Below are 22,575 nucleotides of genomic sequence, written 5' to 3'. Positions count from 1 at the left end.
GGGCGTCCACCTTTGGAACTTGTAGGAGGTCGGCATATTCGGATGCCAAATGGTAAAACCGTCGATCTAAGGAGTTGGGCACAGGCCCTGAGCTTGGGAACTTCCACTGCCTCTGTAAGACTTCTGTGAATAACTTGGGAGCCGGAATGGTCTCGGTCATCACCGTAGGCTCCTCGAACAAGGCTGCAGTTGGATCAGATATAGAAGCCTGTTCTGAAGGCTTAGACCCAGGAATGCCCAAGCGGGTGGTAGTTTGGGCCTTAAACAATAGAGACCGGAACATATGTGGTCGAAAAAGACCCACGAAGGAGGGTTGGTCAGGCTGCAACCCTTCATCTTCCGACAAATCCTGGTCAATTAAAATTTCACCTTCTTCTTCCTCAGCCGAGATAGAACCCTGACTAGCCCTGGATGGAGATAGGGCTCGAGCGTGATGTTGATGAGAAGTTTCAATAGGAACTGAACGAAGCGAGAGGGCCTGGTCATCCAGATATTCAGAAACCCTGGAAGAGGCTTTCTCCTGCAGTCCCTGGGCAATACCTTGCCTTATGGATTGCGCTATTAAATTGGCTAACTCTGGAGAAATAGCTTGCCCTTGATTAACCATGCCTGAGGCCAGAGGAGCATTCCGATCTTGGTTCAGAGGTGCCGTAATCTGGGGATCCTGCCGTGGCTCGGAAACCCCCACCTCAGCCTCTTGATCTCCTTGAAATACCGCTGCAGCGTCAGAAAGTGAGACACTATCCTCTTGAGCGGAACGGTCAGGAGAAAGAGCAGGTGCTTCAGGAGGGGTAGAAGTTTGGCCAGCTGGGCGGTTCTCCTTTGAAGTCACATTATCGGCCCGGGACTTCCCCTTGGCCGAGGACGAAGAAGAGGCCTTATTAAAGGCCCTCTCCATGGCCTTATGACGACGCTCCTCGTCCCTAGTGTGCTTGGAAGTGGACGAGGAGCGAATCCCTGATGGTCTAGGGCCCTCCTGGCTCTTGGCCCTCTTGGAAATCCTGGTGCCCGAACAACCCTCCTCAGGATCGGGCTCTCGGGCTCTCTTTTCCCTGCTCTTCTTAGAGCGGGAAACCAAATTTACACTGGCGTCCGCCATTTTGAGCGCTTCTGAAGGGCGGTAAATTTAAAACCTCCGGGAAATAGCCGAACTTACTGCGCCGCCCGTTGCCGCCCGTCGCTGGAAACTCTGGATGATAAAGGAGCTCAGCGGTTCCCGATCAAGAGGGAGCTCCGTGGACGCTGCGGCCAAATTTCCTTTTGGCGCGCTGAAAGCGGCGCGGAATGGCCGAAGGCGTCTCTCGGCTGCAGGGCAGGGCCCGAGTTGCAGCCTCCGCTTGAAATCGGCGAGAAAGGTTGTAGCGCGGAAGAGCAGGCTCGTGCGCGCCAGGGGCTCAGCCAGCCGGCCGCCCCACCGTCTAGCGGTCTTCAGCGGACTCCGATGTCGTTCACGCTGGAATTTTTCGCTGATAAAGCCGGGTCTGAAGAGGAGAAGCTGAAAGACACGCCTGTCCTACTCCACCGAGTCGAAAAAACTGACTCCTGGAGCAGGGAGGCGGGGCTTCGTTTCCTCTGCAGACTCGGTCCTAAACAGCTCACACCCGTGTCGCCTCCCATCCTGACCATCCTGACTGCCGTGACCACCCTGACAGGAGAATAGCAGGATTTTTTATAAAGCTGTGTAATTTTTCCACTTGTAAAATGATGCTAAAAGTCTGGTGCTCATTTTCCTTTTACGTCAAGCTTCTCTCCTAGATAGGAGCTTGCAACATCTTACCTTGTAATTCTGTCTTCCCTAATCTGGTAGCTTTGAAGCTACAACTTCCAAAATGTTCAGACATGTTAGTGGGAATTTTGAGAATCGCATTTCTAACACACAAGGAAGACACTATTTGGGTGGTGAGGAAATTGTGATAACATGTGGAATCAAAAAGGGCTTTGGAGTTCAACTATTTGTTTAATGTACAAACCTAAAGGCCAGATACAATTATAGCAGCCTTTTTCAACCTCATGCTCTTTACACCTATTAAGAGTTTCAACCTCAGATGAGTCACGCTGAACTGTAGCATCTGAGAGATGGCCAGGGTCTGCTTAATTGCATGCAATGTAAAAAAAATCAATACAGGTAGTCCTCGACTTACAACAAAATTGAGCCCAAAATTTCTGTTGTTAAGTGAGATATTTGATAAGTGAATTTTGCCCCATTTTACAACATTTCTTGCCACAGTTGTTAAGTGAATCACTGCAGTTGTTAAATTAATGACACTGTTGTTAAGTGAATCTGACTTCCCCATTGATTTTGCCTATCAAAAGGTTGCAAAAGGTGATAACATGATCCCAGCAGTGGTCATAAGAATGAATCAGTTGCCAAGCATCTGAATTTTGATCACACGATCATGGGGCTGCTACAAAATGTATGTGTGAAAAATGGTCATAAGTCACTTTTTTTAGTGCCGTTGTAACTTTGAACAGTCAGTAAATGAACTGTTGTAAGTGGAGGACTACCTATAATAAGAATTGTATTCTTGAAATATTTTTTTCCTGAAATAGATTTGCAACCAAGTCTCGGCTCCACCGGTCCGCATCTGGGCGTTGAATGTTGAAGCACCAAAAACGGAATACCAGCTTGGAGAGTCAACGTTTTGCCTTTTAGGCGCATTATACATGAGAACTGTTGAGCAATTATCAAAATCTCTTTCATCATAAACCCATAACGTTGCAAATAATGGGGCAGACTATAGTTCAATTATCCATTCATAGAAGAGGAGCCATACAAATGCGAGATGCCCCCATGCTGGCAGCATTTTCCCATGGGGAGATTACCAGCACACAATGTCACAAAGCCTGGCAGTTAACTACCGTAAATTGCTACAAAGTGGGCTGAGGACTCTACTCTTCCATTACTTATCTCTCAAAGAATCCAATAAAGGAAAATATTTGTAGCTCAGGGTTGAAATGAGGGGTTCTTGATGTTCTCTGAGTTTGGTTGTTTTGTTTCATTACCCAAACTAGGTAGCATCATCAGTGCTGCGGTCATCACTAGCACTAATGATGTTACCTAATTTGGGTAATGAAATATCTGCAAGAAAACGACCAAGCTCAGAGAGCACCAAGGACCCCTTCTCTCAAAGAAAGGAAGGGTGGGTGTTTTTTCACAGTCGCCTGACAACCAATTGTATTGCTTCTTCCAGTTTCCTCTAAAAGAAATTCTGTCAGGCTTTGATAGTTGCTTGTGGTTCTAGAGTCTTGAAATAACAACAATCTGCAGATTAGATTACTAGGTTTCCCCATCCAGCAGAGTAAGTGGTATTCTCTACATTCTTTGCACTGTTTCTCTGTTAGCTGTGCCAATCTCCCATGCAGAGAACAGGCAGGCTTACAAATCTCTCTGGTTTCTGCAGATCTCTCTGTGAATTATATCACACTCCCGGTCCCACTTCTTGAATTTCAGTAACAACCATCCAGAGGCTTCTGGAAGCCCATAAGTAAAGATGGTAACTATTTGTGCAATTGAATCTTCCTGAATCTGGCACCTTTCAAATATGTTAGGAGTATATCTGGCCCTGTTGACTGGGAATTCTGGAACTTCTATATTATTTTTTTAAAATTCCAATTATTTGCATGCTGCCCAATTAAACAAATATAGGTAGTTTACTATGCTAAAACAACTTTAAACCGTTTCAAAAATCTGTTTTTCATTAAAATTAACTATCCCCAAAATCCTAAAGAAGACAATAGTTTTCACCAACTATCTGAAAAATAAAAGGGTGCTACCCCTCTCAGGTAATAAGCTATTTTAAAATGACATGAATGCCACTGAGAATGTATTTTACAAGTCTGCATCATTTAATCTAAGATGGAGGACCAGCAGCAAGCAGATTCCATTTGGATAAGGCAGTCCCAAAGATAGTAAGGACCTAAGCCATATAATCTTTTAAAAGCAAACAATCAGAATTTTGAATTAGGTCCATTATCCTACTGGCAACCCGTGCAACTTTTGGAATAGAGAGGCTGAACTAACTAGCATTGGTTAGCAGGTGAGCAGGTGAGTTCTGTGCCAGCTGCTGCTTCCAAGTCATCTTCAAAGACAACCACACCTAGAATAAATTACAATAGTCTGAAAGCTACCCACAAATTACTGTCTTCAGTATCTTCAGGTCCAAGAACAAGTGCAACTGATGGATGTGCTGCTGCAGCTACCAGACAAGGCTCCTGGCTGCAGCTCCTACCTGCAGTTCCAGCAGGAAGTCCAAGTCCAGGAGAACTTCCAAACTGCTCATCGGGTCCTTTTGAAAGACTATAACCTCATAAAGAATACTATACAAAGCTATCATGGAACCAGACATTTCTTTATATTGTGCTGTAATTTAGTTTTAGTTTATTTCACCCCATTAGACCTTTCACAACCTCCAGCACTAGGACTTCCACCACATTTCCTATTTGGTATAAGCTCTCAATGTATAATGAACTTCATCAGCATATGGATATTAGGTTCCAAACTGAGGGGGTTTTATACGGATGTTAAAAAAGACAAGAGAGAAGGCCATCAGTGGGGGGTGGGGGGTGAAGGGGCACACAATGGATGACTAATGGAGGGCTTGATCTCTCCTGACCTAACATTGATTGGGACACTTTGCTCAGGAAGCTGACCAAAAAAAGTTACAAAACTGTGCCTCCAATCTCCATAACCTCACAGAAAATCCAAAAGGAGACCATGGCTGATGATTTTGAATGCTGCTGAGATATTCAACCATTGAAGAGTACAAATTCCTACATCAATCCAATGCATGCTTAGAATTACAATCTTTTTTTTAAAGTAGGTTTTAAGTAGGTTATCATTTTAGGGGGCAATTTTGGAGAAGCAGCGAAGTTATTAGTCATCAAATAATTTTCTCTGAAATGCTTTGGCTATTAGAATCTCTACTTGCTTTTTTTCCTGTCTCTGGTGACTTATTTTGTGATAAAGAAGGAAAAAAGCACATGCTGGGTTGTGCTGAAAAAGAAATAAAACAATTTTCCATTTGTTCTTCCTATTTATCTGTTGTTGTTGTTTTAAACTTAGCCAGGAAAGAAATAGCAAACCCCAAAGCCATTTTAGAAATCTTTGAATCACTAACTACCCTCTAGCAATCCATTTGGTTCTTATTTTCTCAGCTGAAATTAGATGGACAGTTCAACACAGCTTAGCCCTTATGTTAATAATATAGTACTTTCTTAAAAAAAATAAAGCTAATGTTTTCTTAGATAGGTAAAATATCATTAAAATGTTTTGCTGAGGGGGGAAATGCTGCTGAGAGATTCATTGCTTCCACAGGGAGTTCTCCTAAGGGCAGAATTCAAAAGATATGGTATAACTATTCCATATTTCCCTATTAATAGTTCTTTTGGCAAGAAAGCAGTAGTACTGGTAGAAAAATATGTTTGGACCCTTCCCACCCACAAATTCTATAATTAGGTTAGACATGTCCAGAACAAGCTTTGTCCTAGACTTTCTTTAGTTATCTCATCAAATGTTTCCTCTACATTTTGGGAATCAAAAGTTAGAGCTCCCGGCTAAATTTGGATTCTGCCTCTATAGTCTACAATTTACAGGTAAAATTTCTTTCCATCTGCAGCATGAAGTAATACAAATCAAGCCCACATTTATAACCATGGTGAATACAGTTCTATTTCAGAATTCAAGCAAAAGGACTCATAAAAGCCTTGGAATTGATACAACTTTCTTTAAAAATACCCCACTGGGAAAAATATTTATTAAAATTATATTTTTTAATAAAAGCAAAGAAGACTTCTAATCATGATTACGGTAATTTCACTGGCAACCAACCAAATTCAGAATTCCTGGGGCTATCCTGTCTTATTAACCAACCTATTTATCCTTATGATAAGTGGCAAAAGGGGAAGACAGGCTAAAGGGCACCAGTGCTTTCTTCATGATCACTAAACTGCACATTCATGAAAGCTGTTCTCAGGAGAACCAGAGTCATCCTGCATAGCAAAGAGAGAAAGGGAAATAATTTGTTCCCACTGCAAATAAAAATCTTTACGGTACTTTTTTCTTCAAATGACTCAGTGGAAGTCATTCCTTTATAGGATGGTGTAAAACATTTCCTCATACTTAAAAAAAAATGCAAACATGCCTTCTACTCTACTAGGGATCTTTGCAAATTTCTCTTGTGGGGGAAAAAAAATCTTATAACCAGAACTCCAGCCTGTTTCTTTCTGCACCACCTACCCTCAGTCTACATTCAAAGAAACATACAAAATTAGCCATGAAGAACTTGTATCTCAAAGAAAGGTATAATCATAAGATAGTTCTAAAGAATAGTAAGATTGCTTCAAACTTTCCCTATTCATTAGGATACGGCATTACTTAGTAAACTGAACAGAGGCTGACATTCTCAGTTTTGCCCTCCCCCACTAGTGACACTTATGACTGTTGTGCCCTTTTCTGACAAAACTAGTGACGTACCTTGCTGTCACATGATCACACACAGCATATTATTGGTGAAAATTCACTACAGGTTTTTGAATCTATGCCAAATGAAAGAATCAGAATGTGGCTGGTTAACACCTGTGCCTTGCATGAAGAAAAGACTACATTCAATCCATCTCCCAACAGGATTAAGGAAGACATTCGTCCAAAATGTCTGGAGGGCCATGGTAATCAGTCTGTAGAAACAGTCTGAAGGCTTAGGGATTAATGACCCAGTGTATGTTTCTATAATACATAATTCAAACTCTCATTCCATCTTATATCTATTTTCAGCCCCAGAAAAATATTGTTTTTCCATTTAATTTTAATCATTAACATGTTCCAAAGGTTAGTCTGCATTGTCTTAGTGTCTTGAAATTTAAAGTTTCCCAAATGTTTAGAATGGTGAGACCATTTCATGTAATATTCAAACTTCTACTTTATTTATAAGCCAAGTTGTGAAAAATCTATTTTTTAACAAATTGAGGAGACATTTGTCAAATTATCCCTAACAGAACATCAGTCGCCTTTGGATTGGAGTATTTAAAAACAAGAGCCAGATAATACTTTCTCTGGTAATTAGGAGAGGGTCAACAGAGGTGTAGAGAAAGCAAAGGAACCAATACCCTGCAAAACTGATTGAGTTGTCAGTATAAATTACATTTCAGGTGCTGGGGAAGTCCTACACTAGCTACATCTGTAGTTTAGAATTTAAATCTGAAGCATCAGAAGAACCACATAGAAAACTGGAGTGGCTTTATCACAATAGGATCACAACTGTCTGTAGCTGTATAGCCTGAAGTGGGAGCATACTCTGGTTGGGGGGGGGGACATTGATAAATTCAGTGAAACAATGAATAAGATTCCTTCCATAGTCAGTCATAGAAATGCATTATTACAGCACTTTGCTGTTCCTGCCCTCTGAAAGGCCATAACGTAAACCAGGCACCTTGTTTACACAGTAGTTAATCCTTCAAAGAACGGGAAGAACAAGGCATATAAGTCTTTCCAGCGCTAGGAATCTTATATTTTGTTTCAATACACACGCGCACACAGAGACCAATTCAACGTTATATTAACAAAACTGCAGTTACTAAAGTTTATGGATTTTTTTTTATTAATTTCATCTAACCTTTTCATTGTACACTATTTATTGACCTCTATTTTGAGAATCCAAGAAAACTCCAACACTTAAGAAGGCTGCAGTTTATGCAGTATGGATTATGAAAATGTGTACTGTATATTCAAATTTCCCGAAACCTGAGTGGAAATTGAAAACATAATCTCACTGTAAAGTAAAAGATTATTACTGAATATGAATGAAGTATTTCTTACAAAACCCGTATGGTTCAATAAATGTTTCATATGATGCTTGAATCTGATCTTGTATATTATTTCATCAGTTGGTCTTTATTAATATGGTGCTTGCTATGCTTAATCTTGTTTTCAGTCTCCTTCACCTCTTGGTTGCTTGCTTTTCACTCCATTTTTCTTTGGGGGAATTTTCAATTTTATGCCTGTTTATTTCAGCCTACAGCAGTTTCCAAGCTGAACAGCAGGCCCTCTGCTGGAGAATAACAAAAAGAGGAGAAAGACTCAGTAAAACTATTTTTAAGATCTCTTACCATACCCAGACTTAGAAACTAACCTTCAGGTTCAACAGGAGTTGTAAAAACATCGCAGCAATTAAGTAACTTGGAAATTAGAATTATTAAAGCTTCTCAGGCAGTGAAAGAGCAGGGCCAATAGAACAAGTTGATCAATTAAACTCTTCTCCACTGAGAAGACAGAAACTGTAAACAAAACTTTCCTGCCTTCGGAGATGAATCATTGGGGCAGTCTTTGACTCTGTCTTCAACTTTTTAATCCAAGTTTTGTCAAAAGTGTTGATGAATAATAATGAAAGAATGAAATAGTTTTTTCCCCCAGAATCATTGGGCGTTTTGCGAACAGTATTCTCTCTGAATGTCCTCATTCAGCAGTACTTCCTAAAACATCTGTCTAGAAATTAGATTAACTGGCAGAATGGAGGTCAATTCCTTTAACTTCTCCCTAGACAGCACAGAACCAACAGGTTAGACATAAAGCACCAGGAAGACCCAGGACAATCCTGAACTTGGTAGCCCCAAACATTTTCAGTTTGAATCCTCATCCCTGATAAAGGGATTTTTATCAACAAGCACAAGGCCTAAATGTGCTTAGACACACTCTTTCCTTGGTTATTTCTTTTAGCCCTGATCACCCATTGGATTGCTGAATAGCCCTGATCACCCATTGGATTGCTGAATAAACTGCAAGTAGAAAAACTGGGCAAACTGAGTCACAAAACTAAGAAACCTGGTGCTAAATGTAGCAGGAAAGTTCTCTCCTTTTTTTTTCTTGATATCCTTATTTTTACTGGCTGCCCCAGTGGGATTTCCAAAACCTTAGAATAGGGAAAACTCTTAAAGAGTTTTCTGAGAAAGGCTCAAAAAATTCTCGTCCCCTCTCCTCCCACATTTTTCTGCTTCAGACATTCTTCATCCAGTTATTCTTGTATAGGTTTTACTCACTAACAGAGGAAGTAGGTAACTGCTCAGAGGATTTCACAGGTCCCCTTCCTCTTCCTTACAAGCTCGGAGTAGGATGGGTGAGTGGCCTACACTGAGGAGAAAGGAACACCAAACTAATGTAATGAATCTCTTATGAAAATTGCTTAGAATGTCAGAATTCAGTGTAGAACAGTCATTTTCGAACTCAACTACTTCACTAATGTTGCTGAAATGCAAATTAGTAGGCAGATAGAGACTGGTTTTTAATGCAAAAAATTCTCATTAATATACCAGCTTTTAAGATCAGTTATGGAATCCCAAAAGAGTTTGTAAGGCTTGGAAAATCAGCCTTAAAAAAAGCACAAAGTGAGTTCCATCACAGGAGATAGTTACACAGGCCCGAATTCCTGCTCCACTTGTCATTCAGCTTGAAGCCACAAGATGTGGGCTATTTAGTTCTATTGGAGCAGAATCTAATTCTGCCGAGTGGGCAGATTCAAAGGTATTAGCCTGGTGGAGGTTCCAAGCTTAGTCCTGGCACCTCCTCTCACAATAGCTGGTGGTCATAAATGGTTTCTTCTTTTGCCTTGGGCCCAGGATAGCAGCTGCCAGCCAGGGAAAGCAGTATTGAATTTGTTGACTTTCTGATCCACAAACACTTCAGGCTCAGAATTAGAAGTGATGAACAATCTGAGGAAGTAGCCAGAATGCCAGCAATGGCTTTCTTGCTTTCGTTAGAAGCACCTTAATCAGATTGACCACCCCCATCCCTGAAATAGAAGAGGAAAAAGTTGTCTGCTGGAAAACTGAAGTATTGAAGTATTTCACGTGGAGAACATACAATAATCTCTTCTACACAGGAACTGGCGAGAAAAACTATTTAGTCAAAAATGGGAGAATCTCTTCTAACTGGGGATTTGTCCCCACCTTTCTTGGGGGCTCTCATTAGAAGAACTCCTTTGTTTGCTAGACCCGCTTCTCTTTTTTTAAACCAGGGATGATGGAAGATGCATTATAAGGACAGTCGCGGAGTCCCAGCAGCTACATTTTAGAAACAGATAATGTACCTGTTGATTCTGTGAGCAGTTTGCAAATCCCTTCAGAAGATGACTAACACCTGCTCTGGATTCATACTGCACATAATTTTAAAATAATTAGCTGGGTTTAAATGTCAACCATTAAGGCAGACTAGCCCCAAACCTACTCCTTCAGGCAGAGCAGAAAATTAGTGTTCCCAGTTTATTTAAGGAGAGCAGGAATCAGGGAAGTTATTATGAAAATGATAACATTTTCATTTAACAAGCTGCTGTTAGATATGACAGCCTATTATTAACATTCATGCCTTGCAAACAGCTACGGAATTACCTGTAGCAACAATTCTTTCTACCTAGTAAGATGGGCCTATTTTGTTGGAGTATGGATTACCTATCTTTTGTTTTAATAGGGTTTTAGTCCCTGGTCAAGGACCTTCTGAATAAGCTATTTTTACATTTAGATCCCTTAATAACTTATCTATAGTTCCTGCCTGATTTAAAACATAAAGTATTTTGAATAAATATGCCCAAATTAGTTTGCACTTGACAGAAATAAGTTAGTTCCTCTTCTGCAAATGGAGTACTGCTTAAGTGGACATCATAGTGAACACTCAAAAGGAAGCAGAGTCTTAAAGAATAGACATCTTCTAATTGTTAAGTCAGGAGTTCCTTCAAATCTTCTACTTTTTTCTCATTTTATTCTAGACTGTTGGTTATTGCTGCAGGTTTCCTTCTCACAGAGAGATCACTTCTTTCAAGAAAAAGGACTTAAACATTTGTCTATCGGGCCTAACTTTTCAAGAGAAGAGAAGCTCATTCCTATCAGGATCAATATCTACCAATCATAATACTTCACACTAACTTAACATTAATATATAATGCTTTATAATATTTCTATGGGGATTGTGTCCATGATAAGTTATACATAAAAGAACAGGTATCAAATTTGCTATTATCCTTATTTTCCTTAACACTAAAAGGAAATTTCTTTCCTCTTTTCATTTTTAAAAATGAACATTGGCTATATAAGCAGCTAATGTATTTTACCATGCAGAAGAGGTGCATCTCTAAAAACCCAATGTAACCAGTTCACTTTCATTTAATAGATTAATGTATTTAACCTTTGTGCATATGCATACATGTGCACTATAAAAAGTTCATTTAGAATCCTGGAAATGGATGTTTTTATTTTTAAGGAAGTTTTTACTGATTGTTAATAGGAAAAAAGCCCTCCCTGCCACAAAACTGGGCTCAAGCAAAGATTTCAATTTGTTTTTCAATTCATATGTTTACAATTTTTATCTTCAGTATCACATTTAGACATTATATAGCTGAGGGTAACAACTTAGAACAAGAATATAATTTATAATGCCATGTCAATCAGCTGTGTGTGGACATTTCATGGAAATGAAAGGCAAATTACAATCAGCTTGTATAACCAAACTATGCTGATGAACTGCACACCACAATTCCAAATATATGTGAGAGAAAGCTTTGGTGTTGGACAAGTTAATCTGTTGTAAAAGGCTTAAAGTAACAAATATATATATATGAATATTATGCCACTCATGTTTTATATCAATAAAATAGATATGAATACATCAGACAGCAACAAATTGAACACTACTTGAATAGCTGGAGAAGTTCCCATAGCACTGAAACTCTTCAACTTTAGCATCATGTATTGTAATTGTGGATATAATAGCTCTGGTCAGCTAAAGCAGGGGTCTATAACTCTCCGGCTGTGGCTCATTTGGAACTGGACTTCGCAAGCAGCAGGCAAGTGGATGCGTGCATGCAGCTCCACTTCCGCAAGTGGCATGCACTTGCACACGAAGCTTCATTTGCATAAGCAGTGGGTGCTCACGCTCATGCACAAAGCTCCAATCGCCACTCACACAAATGGAATTGTATGCTTGCTACTCACACAAAACTATCAAGTCCCCTCTCCTTGGTCTGCCAAGCTGGAAAAGTTAGGGACCACTGTGTTAAAGAACCCCATTCTAAGAGAAAAATATTATACCTCAGAGCCAGATTACCTTGCCATGAACTTTTTATGCATCCCAATACCACTGGTAATTAAGTTCTGCACCTTTCACTTTTTACACATTGCTTCCAATATCTCTAAGAACTCTAGATTTCTATTTGCATTTAAACCTGATTTTGTCAATAAAATATGAGGGGAGGGGGGGGAAAGGACCAGGAGACAGTAAACCAATGAATTCAGCTCAGTGTCACAGACATGTTTATTGTATTATCATCAACTGTATCATTCTTCTGGACTAAGTGGAAGACACTGAATTATAGTAATTTCAGTTACTTTCACGTGACTTTTTACATTATATGGTCCATCTTGTTTCCTGTATTATTTACCTTTAGTCTTTGATGAGAGGAACTTCTGTATTTCTTCTTTCCTCCATTTAGCAAAAGGAATGATGGAGGCAATATCTGAGATCTTGTAACAGCAATAGATTGTACAGTATAAGAGCCTAAAAACTGAAGCTGAATCCTGGCCAGATTTCCAAAATTTGATTATATTTGCAACTCAGAGTGGATACTACATAGCAGGGGTAAAATCCAACAGGTTCTGACAGGTTCTGGAGAACCGGTAGTGGAAATTTTGAGCAGTTCGGAGAACCGGTAGTGGAAATTTTGAGCAGTTTGGAGAACCGGTAGCAGAAATTCTGAGTAGTTCAGAGAAGCGGCAAATACCACCTCTGGCTGGCCCCAGAGTGGGGTGGGAATGGAGATTTTGCAATATCCTTCCCCCAGGAGTGGGGTAGGAATGGATTTTGCAATATCCTTCCCCATATGCACCAAGCCACACACACCAAGCCACACCACACACCACACCCACACCCACCAAGCCACGCCCACAGAACCGGTAGTAAAAAAATTTGGATTTCACCACTGCTACATAGCCTCTACATTATTGATGAGCTAGTATAATTCCATGGAATTCCAATCTGCATGGTTAGTACAGAGAATTTAGAATAACTTTGTAACTTTGAATGTATACTAATCGGCATACATTAAAATGACATTTCATTGTATACAACTCTCAAAGGGTCACCACCTCCAATATACACTACATAAACATGACTAAACAAATAAATAAATAAATATGTATATACCCACATATAATATATTCATTGGATGTGGAGCTGCTATGGAAATGTTTTCTAATTGTTAGTTCAAATACAGGTGGAAGACTGCAAATTGGGTCAGAGCTCCTAGATTTGGCAATAAGAAGTACATCTTGCCGTGCCTTGAACTTCAGGATAGTTTCTGAACAAAACGAGTGACAGGGTTGACCTTTTCAGGAACAAATGACATGATGCCTAGCTCACATGAGCCTCCTCCAAAGTTATGTTTGCCATCTCAAAACTTTTTTCAAGTGCTCTCTGATGAATATAGACAGGCAGTAACTGAAGGGTCTTCCCTATTGTGGCATCTTGCATTTGGACTGGTCTTCTCAGGTAGGTTCAGTGTGAGAATTGGCCAGCCTGATTTCAGTACCAGACTAAGACTTTCTAATTGCTTATATTTCTAGTCTATCAGATAGCTGGTTTTAATCTGGTAGTTTTTACTATACTCCACAGTTTTTGTACTTTCATTTTATAGTCTTCTGCTGTATTGTGTTGTGCAATTATATTTATGTTTTTATCATTGTTGAATATGTTTTACGATTTCCAAAGCTACCCTGAGACTTCAATGCCTGTAAGGAAGCATATAAATCTTTACATAAATAAAGAATCATAGGATGAAAATGTCATTCTGAGAGATATTGTTTGACATCATTCAGCAATCTATAATCTCTTTTTAGAGCTTCCCATGTTAATCCCAGAAGCCATGTATCTTCCATCTAAAATCAAGAGTTTTTGCTAACTAAAGAACATTGTTAGAGGGATTTGCTTTCATTTATCCAACCATCCTAGGAGAAAGTACAAAGAATTAACATAAGAATGTACAATAAATCATCTTCCAGAGGAAGATCAGACTCAAATTATTCTGTTTTCACACATTATGCAAAGACATAGATATCAGGAAAAGCTCCAATGCTGGAAAAGGTAGAAGGAAAGAATGACCAAAAGCAAAGTGGATGGACTAAATTACAATGGTGATGAGTGTACTATTGGAAGACTTGGTATATAGGGATGAATTATCATGGAGAAAACCTATCTATGCGGTCACTAAGGCTCAACCACAACTCAATGGTACATAATCAATCAAAGATGGTACAACTATTATATCCCGAATCTTCAGTATGTTAAATATGAATCATGGGAATTAAGGCTACAGTAAGATCTGGATGATAACATATTGCACAGTTCAGCTTTAATGGATTCTGACATTATAAGATCTAGCAATAGCATGCTTTGTTTTTATTGAGGAATTAATGCATATTGATTGCTACGATTTTTACAGTGCTATAGCAATGCTTGATGTTTTGGTTCTGTGAAGAACTTCTAAGTTTCCCCAACCTGGCATTCTCCAGATGTGTTAGAATTGTAACTTCCAGAATTTCCAATCAGTATGCCTTTAGAGCAGGGGTGTCAAACTCACGTCGTCACAGCGGCATCATGTGACGTATCAGGACTTTTTTCCTCTTCGCTAAACCAGGCATGGTGTGGCCAGCATGTGATGCATCCGGCCCATGGGCCAGGAGTTTGACAGCCCTACTTTAGAGGAATTTTCTCACTCTATCTAGAGGGCACCAAACTGGGGAATTCTGTTTTAATCTTTCTGAAATATAAACAAGCTGTTTGGGTGATTTCAATAGCAAACATATTTTCTGTATCTAGCAGATACCTATATTTTTTATTCTAATTTCTTTTTTGCATTTTTAACCTTTATTTTTCTTAATTATTCTCTGACTAATCAGAAACTTATTAATAAGTAAAAACATAAATGATTATTAAGATACGGGGAGAGACAGAACCATTACTGACTGTTTAAATTAGAATAGCAATGAATAAATATAACTATGACAAGCTTAGCTCATTATACAGAAAGTAACCATGCCACTTTGGAAAGTGAATGGTAGCAAAATAGGATCAAGTTACTTCAAGGTATTACATTTATTACCAAGAATGCAAATTTCCAATTACTTAATAAAGATTTTTAAAGATGGTGAACTCCGCTATTAGCAATGAGAAAAATATTTTCTGCTTCTATGAAGAACTTTTAGCTGAAGAGACCACCTATTCTTAAAAGTTAGCTGAAGCACAGTATTGCTACTAGTAACTTCCTATTCTCTTCAATAAGTTACTCTACAGATGTCTGACTATTTATGTTGGACAGGTGGACATATATCATAGTCAAATGGCTATGATAGACATGATGTGCAGTATCAATATAGCTCAAATACTAACCCTTAATCTTTCAGGATGCTCCCTACCACCCTACTGTAATTTATTTTTCTTGGCACATAAGCTGTCTCAAACTAAGTATTGAGTTGTACCCATCCATCATTTTTTAAAAAATTTCTAAGAATATCTAAAAAGCTTGTGAGATGATGATAAAGCGGTTTTTTTAAAATAAAAAAAATCTGAAAGAAAATTGATATACAGTATACTAAGATAATGATATCAACCTCTCATTATCAAAACATTCCTATTTCTTTTTTACATTATTCTATATTAACACTAGAAATTTAAGTGACAAATGTGGGTTGCTATCAAAGGAATACCTGTAAAATATTCCTATTTCATTCATTTTAACTTCATACCAAAAAAATTAAACAGAAATTAAAGTCAACTTTTAGTTCCAAGAGACATGCCACATCAACTAACAAGAATTTCAAGAGGTATTGTGGATTAAGATCATGGATTTGACCAGTCAAAAAAAGGGCATGTTTTCTACATTTTTCATAGGAATATAGACGAGACAGTTTCAACAGGTGCAACTTTTCTCATTATTGTATAAATAGTAAAATTCCTTCGTGTTCTCTATACCAAAGTATCATAAGATGATTAGTAACTACCTAAAGATACATTCTAATTATAATCTTATGGAACAGAATGAATGAATGAATAAAGAAGAAAGTTTTTCTTCTTGGTTTTAACCAATTTGATTATCAAAATTCAAGCTAACTTTCTTACAGAAGAGCAAGACTAACATCTTTACACACTTTTCCATTAAGTGTCAATTATGCTTTCACCTGAGTACCCAGCAAGTGTTTAAAAGTCAAGAATTCTTAGCATCAATGATAGACTGAGCAAATCAATTAGCAAATCAATTAAGCTTTTAAGTTTGGTCTTATGTTTGGTGAGTTTGGTGTTATTTTTCAATAGGCATTAGGTTTAATGACTCCTTAAGAAGTAACTTTTTTTTTGGCTAACCAAAGGCTATTGTGCATAAGATTAAGATCATTTATTAATAGAGTACATTCAAAGTTTAACTTTTTAAAAAATCTGGTTAAGGACATATTCAATCTCCACAAACTCAAACTTCAAATGCAATTTTCATTAACTAATTTCAATATATAGTCCTTCTGGTTAGAAATATTATTAAATTAAGAATTGTCTATTTCACTTAGTATCTTGATAAATTAATAGAAGACGGACATTTGCTGTGTACAATATTTTTAAAATTTCAAGAGTAAAAAGTAAAGAGATGAATTCATAGAGATAATAACAACAACAGAACTCTGGCAAAAGAAAGCAAAGCTTGGTGCCTTGCTACAATCTCACATCATTTGGAGCACTACTTGAATGCCATCAGCATTGCCAAAAAACACACGTTAACTGCAAGACAGTTTACTTGGAACAGATTACATCCTGCAACAATACCTTTAACACTATATAATAGCCTATCCCAAATCCTTGAGAAGGACTTGTGACAGGTGGATAGTAATTCCAAATGCAACCAAACCTCTGGCTGACTCTGTTATCAACCATGATAATAACACCATCATATCATGTAAAGAAACAGTTTCTGGATACTGTTGGGTTTTTTTTCCAGTAAAAAAGTTTTATTAAGGAAGGAAGGAAGGAAGGAAGGAAGGAAGGAAGGAAGGAAAATATTGAAATGAAAACAATGCTTGAGAAAAGGAGGGAAAAGATAAGATAACCAAAGAAAGCTAACTGAGGGACAAATGGACATAGGTAAGAAATTATTTTAGAACCATTTCTGGATAACAAAACAATCCACTAAGCAACATGTTATACTCCTATTAAAGTATTCATAGTTCCTTGAAAAGAAGGAAAAATGAATGAGTGGTGAAAGGGGGGAGGGCATTAAGAATATGCAGGGCTGCCCAGTGAGTACCAGTATGCTGCTCTAAAGTCCACTGTGCTAGAATAGAAGGTATTATTGGAGCATCAAGGAGGGCTTAAACTATCATCAGGGATTAGAAATGAGTCCCACTGGGGGAAAGACAGCACCAAGTGAGAATATGAGCATTTCCATGAGATTTAAAAACAATACTGAATGGTGACAAAAAGTAAGTGGGTAGAAAAGTTTCTGGATGGAAGGTTCAAGAATTCAGAAACAGGACAAAAAGTGCAGTGAAATGAAGTTGACACTAAGTGTTGTGAAAGGGGGACAGAACAGAAGGAAATACTGGAAAGAGGAGACAAGGTTACTAAATGATAAACTGGACAAGCAGGTGGGTTTTGCTAAGAAGAAGGGATAATACTCTTAAAAAGCGGTTCAACCTGGACTAATCTGATTGGGAATTATAGAAGGGAAAAGGTGTATTGGGGGAGGTGCAGATGAGAGCATGGGACGATTGGGAGCCACTTCTAGTTTCCAAGTCAGATTCTAACCCTATACTGTCTTTCCTTTCTGGAATTCCCTGTTCAGAAGACTGAAGGTCCCACCCAGCAACCCCAGTTCTCCCGAAAAATCTGTCCAGAAAGCTGCCCATAGTTTGTGAAAGAGATCTAGGTGTCCCCTATGGCAGAAAAGGAGGCGTGAGCGAGGAGGAGGGAGAACAAGCTTCACCTCAAAAAAGAACAGAACAGAGGAAAAGACTCCAACACATATATATTACTTCACTTTCATCGTCCTTCAGTCATCTCGCATCAGAAATATGGGCGGGAGGGGGTGTGTGCCCGGGACAAGACCCATGACTTGGGAGGCAAGTTGAAGCCTTATAAAAAGGGACCATCTCCTCTTTTTGGTAGCAGGGAGCCTAAATAAAAAGGCTGCGTTCCCCCCCCCAAAAAAAAAAACCGACAGGGAGGAAAGAGGGATGGCGGCATGAGAAAACAGCAGAGCAGCAACGACGAGACGCTTTCGGAAGGAATGCCTACCGCAGGCAAAGTGCAAGCCTGTGAGGGAATGCAGGGAAGGGGGCAGGCAAACCGGGTGGAAGAAAACGCCTCCGAGAAGGGAGGAAGGAGCAGCCCGCGTATCAGCGGGCGGGCATAGAGGGGCGGGAGCGATTCGGTAGCAGAGATGCAAAAGATGAGACGGCCCCGAGCAGCCCGTTGGGAACAGGGAGAGTTTGAGAAGGTAAACAACAGCCACGCCCCCTACAGTCCTCAGCTCCACCGCGCAGCTCAATCGCAGCCGCTGCCTGTACATTTCCATTCCCGAATCTCTCTGGATCCCCCAGCGGCGTGACTCTCGTCCTCGCTCCCTCCCTTCCCCCCCCCCTCCACCACCACCACCACCACGCAGCCCAGCCATCCTTCGCTAGGTTACGGCGCGGCTGCAAAAGCCATCAGCGCCCCAGAGAAGCTGATGCCATTCAAAGCCCCGTGGGGGCTCTCCCACCCTGGCCGAAAACTGCGCTGCTTCTTCTGCTTGCCTCCTGGGCGCATTGTTTATGTCTGTTGCAGGAGCTTGGCAGGAACCCCACAACCTCAGCACGTGAGAGGAGCCGATCATGTGGGTGCACCAGCTTCAAGACAGGCAAATGCTCCAAAACGTGCTGCGTCTCAACAAAAATGAAACTCCCGTCTCCTAATTGCCGCGCGATCCCCTTTTGCACGACTTGACACACACACACACACACACGCCCCCACGTAATTCCCCACATGCAACGCAGTTGTTGTTTTTTTAACCCTCCAACCCCCCCTGTCCTGGGTTCATATTCTGGAACCCTGTTTTTCCTCTCGGTGCCCTCTCTTTCCCCGCCCTCCCCTCGGTTGGTCTTAAACTGTGGCGAGTCCCTTTTCCCCCTCACCCCTTTAAGACCTTCTGGGGTTACCTCTGCCGCAGTCATTAATCCGAGAAACCGTTTCCCGAGGCTTCCGTTCCTTTAAAAAGTTGTTGTTTACATTCCTGCCGCCTCCCTTTTAAAACATGACTGACCAACATGCGCAATCAATCTCTAAAAAACGCTGCACATCCCCCCCCCTTCCTTTGCAGGCAGTACAGTCAGGGAGCAGTAAAACAAATACAAGGAGGGAAGGGAGAGAATAGAGAGGAGCTGCAAAAACCGGGGGGGGGGAATGGAGCAATCCTCCACCCATTTTACCTTGGCTGGGAGAGAGCGTCCTCCCAAGAGTTGAGAATCTCCGTCGGGCTACCAGAGAGGGGTAAGCGAGAGATGCTCCAGAAATGGCAACGCTTACGGAATCTCCCTTTGCAAAGATCAACCCGGTACCATTGCGGAGGGGGAGAACGACCCCCCCTCGTAGGATCCGAAGATGATACCCTCCCCTTTCAGGAGTAGATACAAAGTAACTCCATAGATGCATTTAAAAAAAAAAAAATCCGAAGAATTGCTTCCAGCTGAGATGGCCGCTCTGTGCAAAATCCAGCAAGCCCTGCGTGCGTGTTTCTGTTTTTTTTTTTTTAAACAAAAAAATTCTAGACTTCTTTCCGGATCTTTGTGCAATTGCCCGAACGTCTGCGCCTCGGCTTTTTTATTATTATTATTTAATCCCCTCGCTTGCGAAGAACGGACTTCTCCGAAGGAGTGTATAAATTAAGACTGATGCTGGCGAGTTCGCCCCTCGCCCCCCTTCTCTCAATTTCTTCTTTTCTTGCTTGTTGTTTCTCCCTCCTGACGAGCAGCAGGTCCAGGTGCAGCTGCAGACGTGGGTCCCATCCCTGATTGTGCTCGGCATGTGTTGCCTCCCACCCCGGCGCACTCTTCGCCCACCCCCTCCCTCCCCTTGTTTTCACCCCCCTCCGGTGCGCCGAGTCCCCATCTCTTGTCTTTCTGGTGCCCTGGGCAGCTGGAAAAGGCTCGGGTTGCACAGGCGGACTCGCTTTTTCCTCGCGCTCTCCTTCCCGAGCCTGCTCAGGTCACTTTCGCAACGATCTTCAGCCTCGCGCGCTCTCACAACAGTGGCGGCGGTGCACGCACAGATCACAAGAGCTGTAACACTTTCTTCGCTTCCTCCGCTTTTCATACGCACACATACACACACACCCCCAACCCGGTCTCCTCTCTCGCGCCCCCCCCCACCCCGCCGCCGCCGCCGCGAGCGCTTTCACCTCCTCGAAGCTATGCAAAGGCGTAGCAGCTAAGCCTGCCGCTGCTGTGGCTGCAACCTTACGAAAAATAACCTTATACTTAACAAAATCTTTTGGCGCCATATTAATGACGTACTTCAAATTTGCCATTTCTTCCTGCGTCAAATAGACGTTTCTTACAAATAACAGATGAGGTGCAGAGTGGAGAGGGCGAGCGCAGGAGTGAGGGGGAGGGCGCAAAAAAAAAAGAAAAAGACCCTCGGACCGATTTTTTTATTTATTTTTTAAAAAAAACCCAAAAACCTCGCCTGGGGGGCGGGGCGGGCGATCGCCTCCGAGTAGACGTGCACGAGGAGCGGGCAGGGGGCAAAGTAACCGGGGCAAATGTAGATGGGAACGAGACTGGTCTCCCGCGGATCCCAAAGTTATTCGGCGGCGGTGGTTTGTTGAGGGAAACGGTTCTCCGGGATCACCTTGGGCCGAGATTAAGCTGGCTTTAAAGCACTTGCTCCTTTTTTTTTCTTTTTTTTTAGGAGAGGTGCCAAGCGGGCGAAAAGAACGGAGCAATGTTGCTTTTCCTCTCCCCACACCCCCCTCCCCACACTTCGTCCCATGAAGCCGGGTTGCTACGTTCCCGGCAGTCTTTCTCTTCCCTGGGCTCGCTCTCTCTCTCTCTCTCTTCAAGGCTTCTGAAAAGCGGCGAGGGAGACGAAGTTTGCGCCGTTTTCCACAGGAAGAAAAAGCCCCAGGGCCGCCCTCCTCTAGTTCTCGACTTGACCTTGTCATGCACAAACAATGCACTTCAAGCCGTGTGGCTGGGAGGGTGTTTGTCTGTTTCCCTGTAGCGGCAGCGGCAACCGAGAACTGCTCCGACATCCAGCTGGCCACACCCACCGCTGCTGCTTTCGGCAGGCACCGACTTCCAGAAGAAGGGCGATTATTTCACTCTCGAGAGGAAAAGAGCGGGACAGGCCGCCTACCTGACCGAATCTCGTCCGCTCCAGACACCAGTCTCTCGCCCTGCATGGCATCCTTGCAAACCCCCGCAGTCCGGCAACTTTGATAGCCTTTTCTCAGTGGCCCCATTCCTTCAGTCCCAGGGAGAACTTTTTGCCCCCGCCCCCCCTCCTTTTCAGAGCTGGTATTGCTTGCTCAGGTTTTGGATTTAAGGGTTATCATTGCTATCAATCGTCACTCGACGGATTGGCAGGTTTTCTAGCTGTGGAGGATCGCACTCTATACAGCATGTCAGCATGTCACAGCTCTTGCAGCTTTGACTGTAGCCTTACTGTTTGCAATTTGAGTCCATTCTGTTAAAAACTTCCCTGATAGTCCTCCTGTCTCTTGGCCTTTACTCCTTCCTCGACAGTAAAAGGAGAGGTGTATTGTGAAAACAAAGCAGATAAAGATCCTTACAGTATTGCCATCCAAAATTATATTAGTTAGTGTATCCTAGGATTTTTGTTTTAATTGAGGCAAGCTTCCTGTCTTAAACAGCTGATGTGTGGTCACTAGATAATGCTTCTCACACTAAAAATAGCTATCTGCAGGAAGAGGGTAAAAAAAAAGTCAGCAGGATATACATTACCTTGTGATCAAAGCCCCACCTTTTTTATGTGCATCATGACATGAAAACGGGTAGGAGCTTTGATTACATGATTATGGCCACCATCCTGGCTTTTTTTTTTGACCTCCTTCCCATAGACACCGTTTATCGCAGATACTGAAGCATACATTTAAACTATAGTACATAAGGATGCCTCAAAATGTCTAAAGGAAATTGTAAACATTTAGAGGTCACAAGAATAAGGAAAATAATTTAAACCAAATTTGGCTTGCACTATAATTGGAGATGCCTTTGGACAGACTAGATCCAAATGTTAAAACATAGGTTTCCCTCAAATAGGACACTGAATAAATATCAAGTACACCATGCTACCATGTTTGTTGCTCAGTCAATGCACTGTACACATAGATAAGATCGGTTGCTAGGAGTTGAAAATGACTCGATGACACATCATCATATGTTCAAGTTTCTCCTGTCATATTTCCTAATACAGTGGTCTTACGTGGATATGTGTGTGTATGTTTCCTTCTCTTTTGTCATGTTCTCATTGTAGGCTAAATAAATAATAAATACGGTGGTCTGCCACTC

General features: G+C 41.1%; 1 protein-coding gene across 4 annotated transcripts in view; it reads right to left on the bottom strand.

Annotated features, from left to right (window-relative positions):
• Positions 1-20,599, bottom strand: part of JADE2 (jade family PHD finger 2) — a 214,210-nt gene extending 193,611 nt beyond the window's left edge. Inside the window, exon 1 of one of the 4 annotated variants that reach the window (XM_034403960.3) lies at positions 20,557-20,599. Coding sequence is in view for 1 of the 4 variants with exons in the window: in XM_034403944.2 (XP_034259835.1) it covers positions 19,204-19,218 (15 nt within the window). In the remaining 3 variants the exon portion in view is untranslated. Of the gene's footprint in view, positions 1-7,935; positions 8,043-19,203; positions 19,398-19,473; positions 20,355-20,556 lie in introns of those variants that run through there. The other 3 variants (XM_034403949.3, XM_034403944.2, XM_034403954.3) reach the window with 3 other exon arrangements.
• Positions 20,600-22,575: the final 1,976 nt, after the last annotated feature.

This window comes from Pantherophis guttatus, chromosome 2 (assembly GCF_059756535.1).
Source record: "Pantherophis guttatus breed Tessera chromosome 2, ASM5975653v1, whole genome shotgun sequence".
NCBI classification, from domain to species: domain Eukaryota; kingdom Metazoa; phylum Chordata; class Lepidosauria; order Squamata; family Colubridae; genus Pantherophis; species Pantherophis guttatus.
Note: the sequence above shows the minus strand (reverse complement) of the source record. Positions and strands in the feature narration are given on the sequence as shown.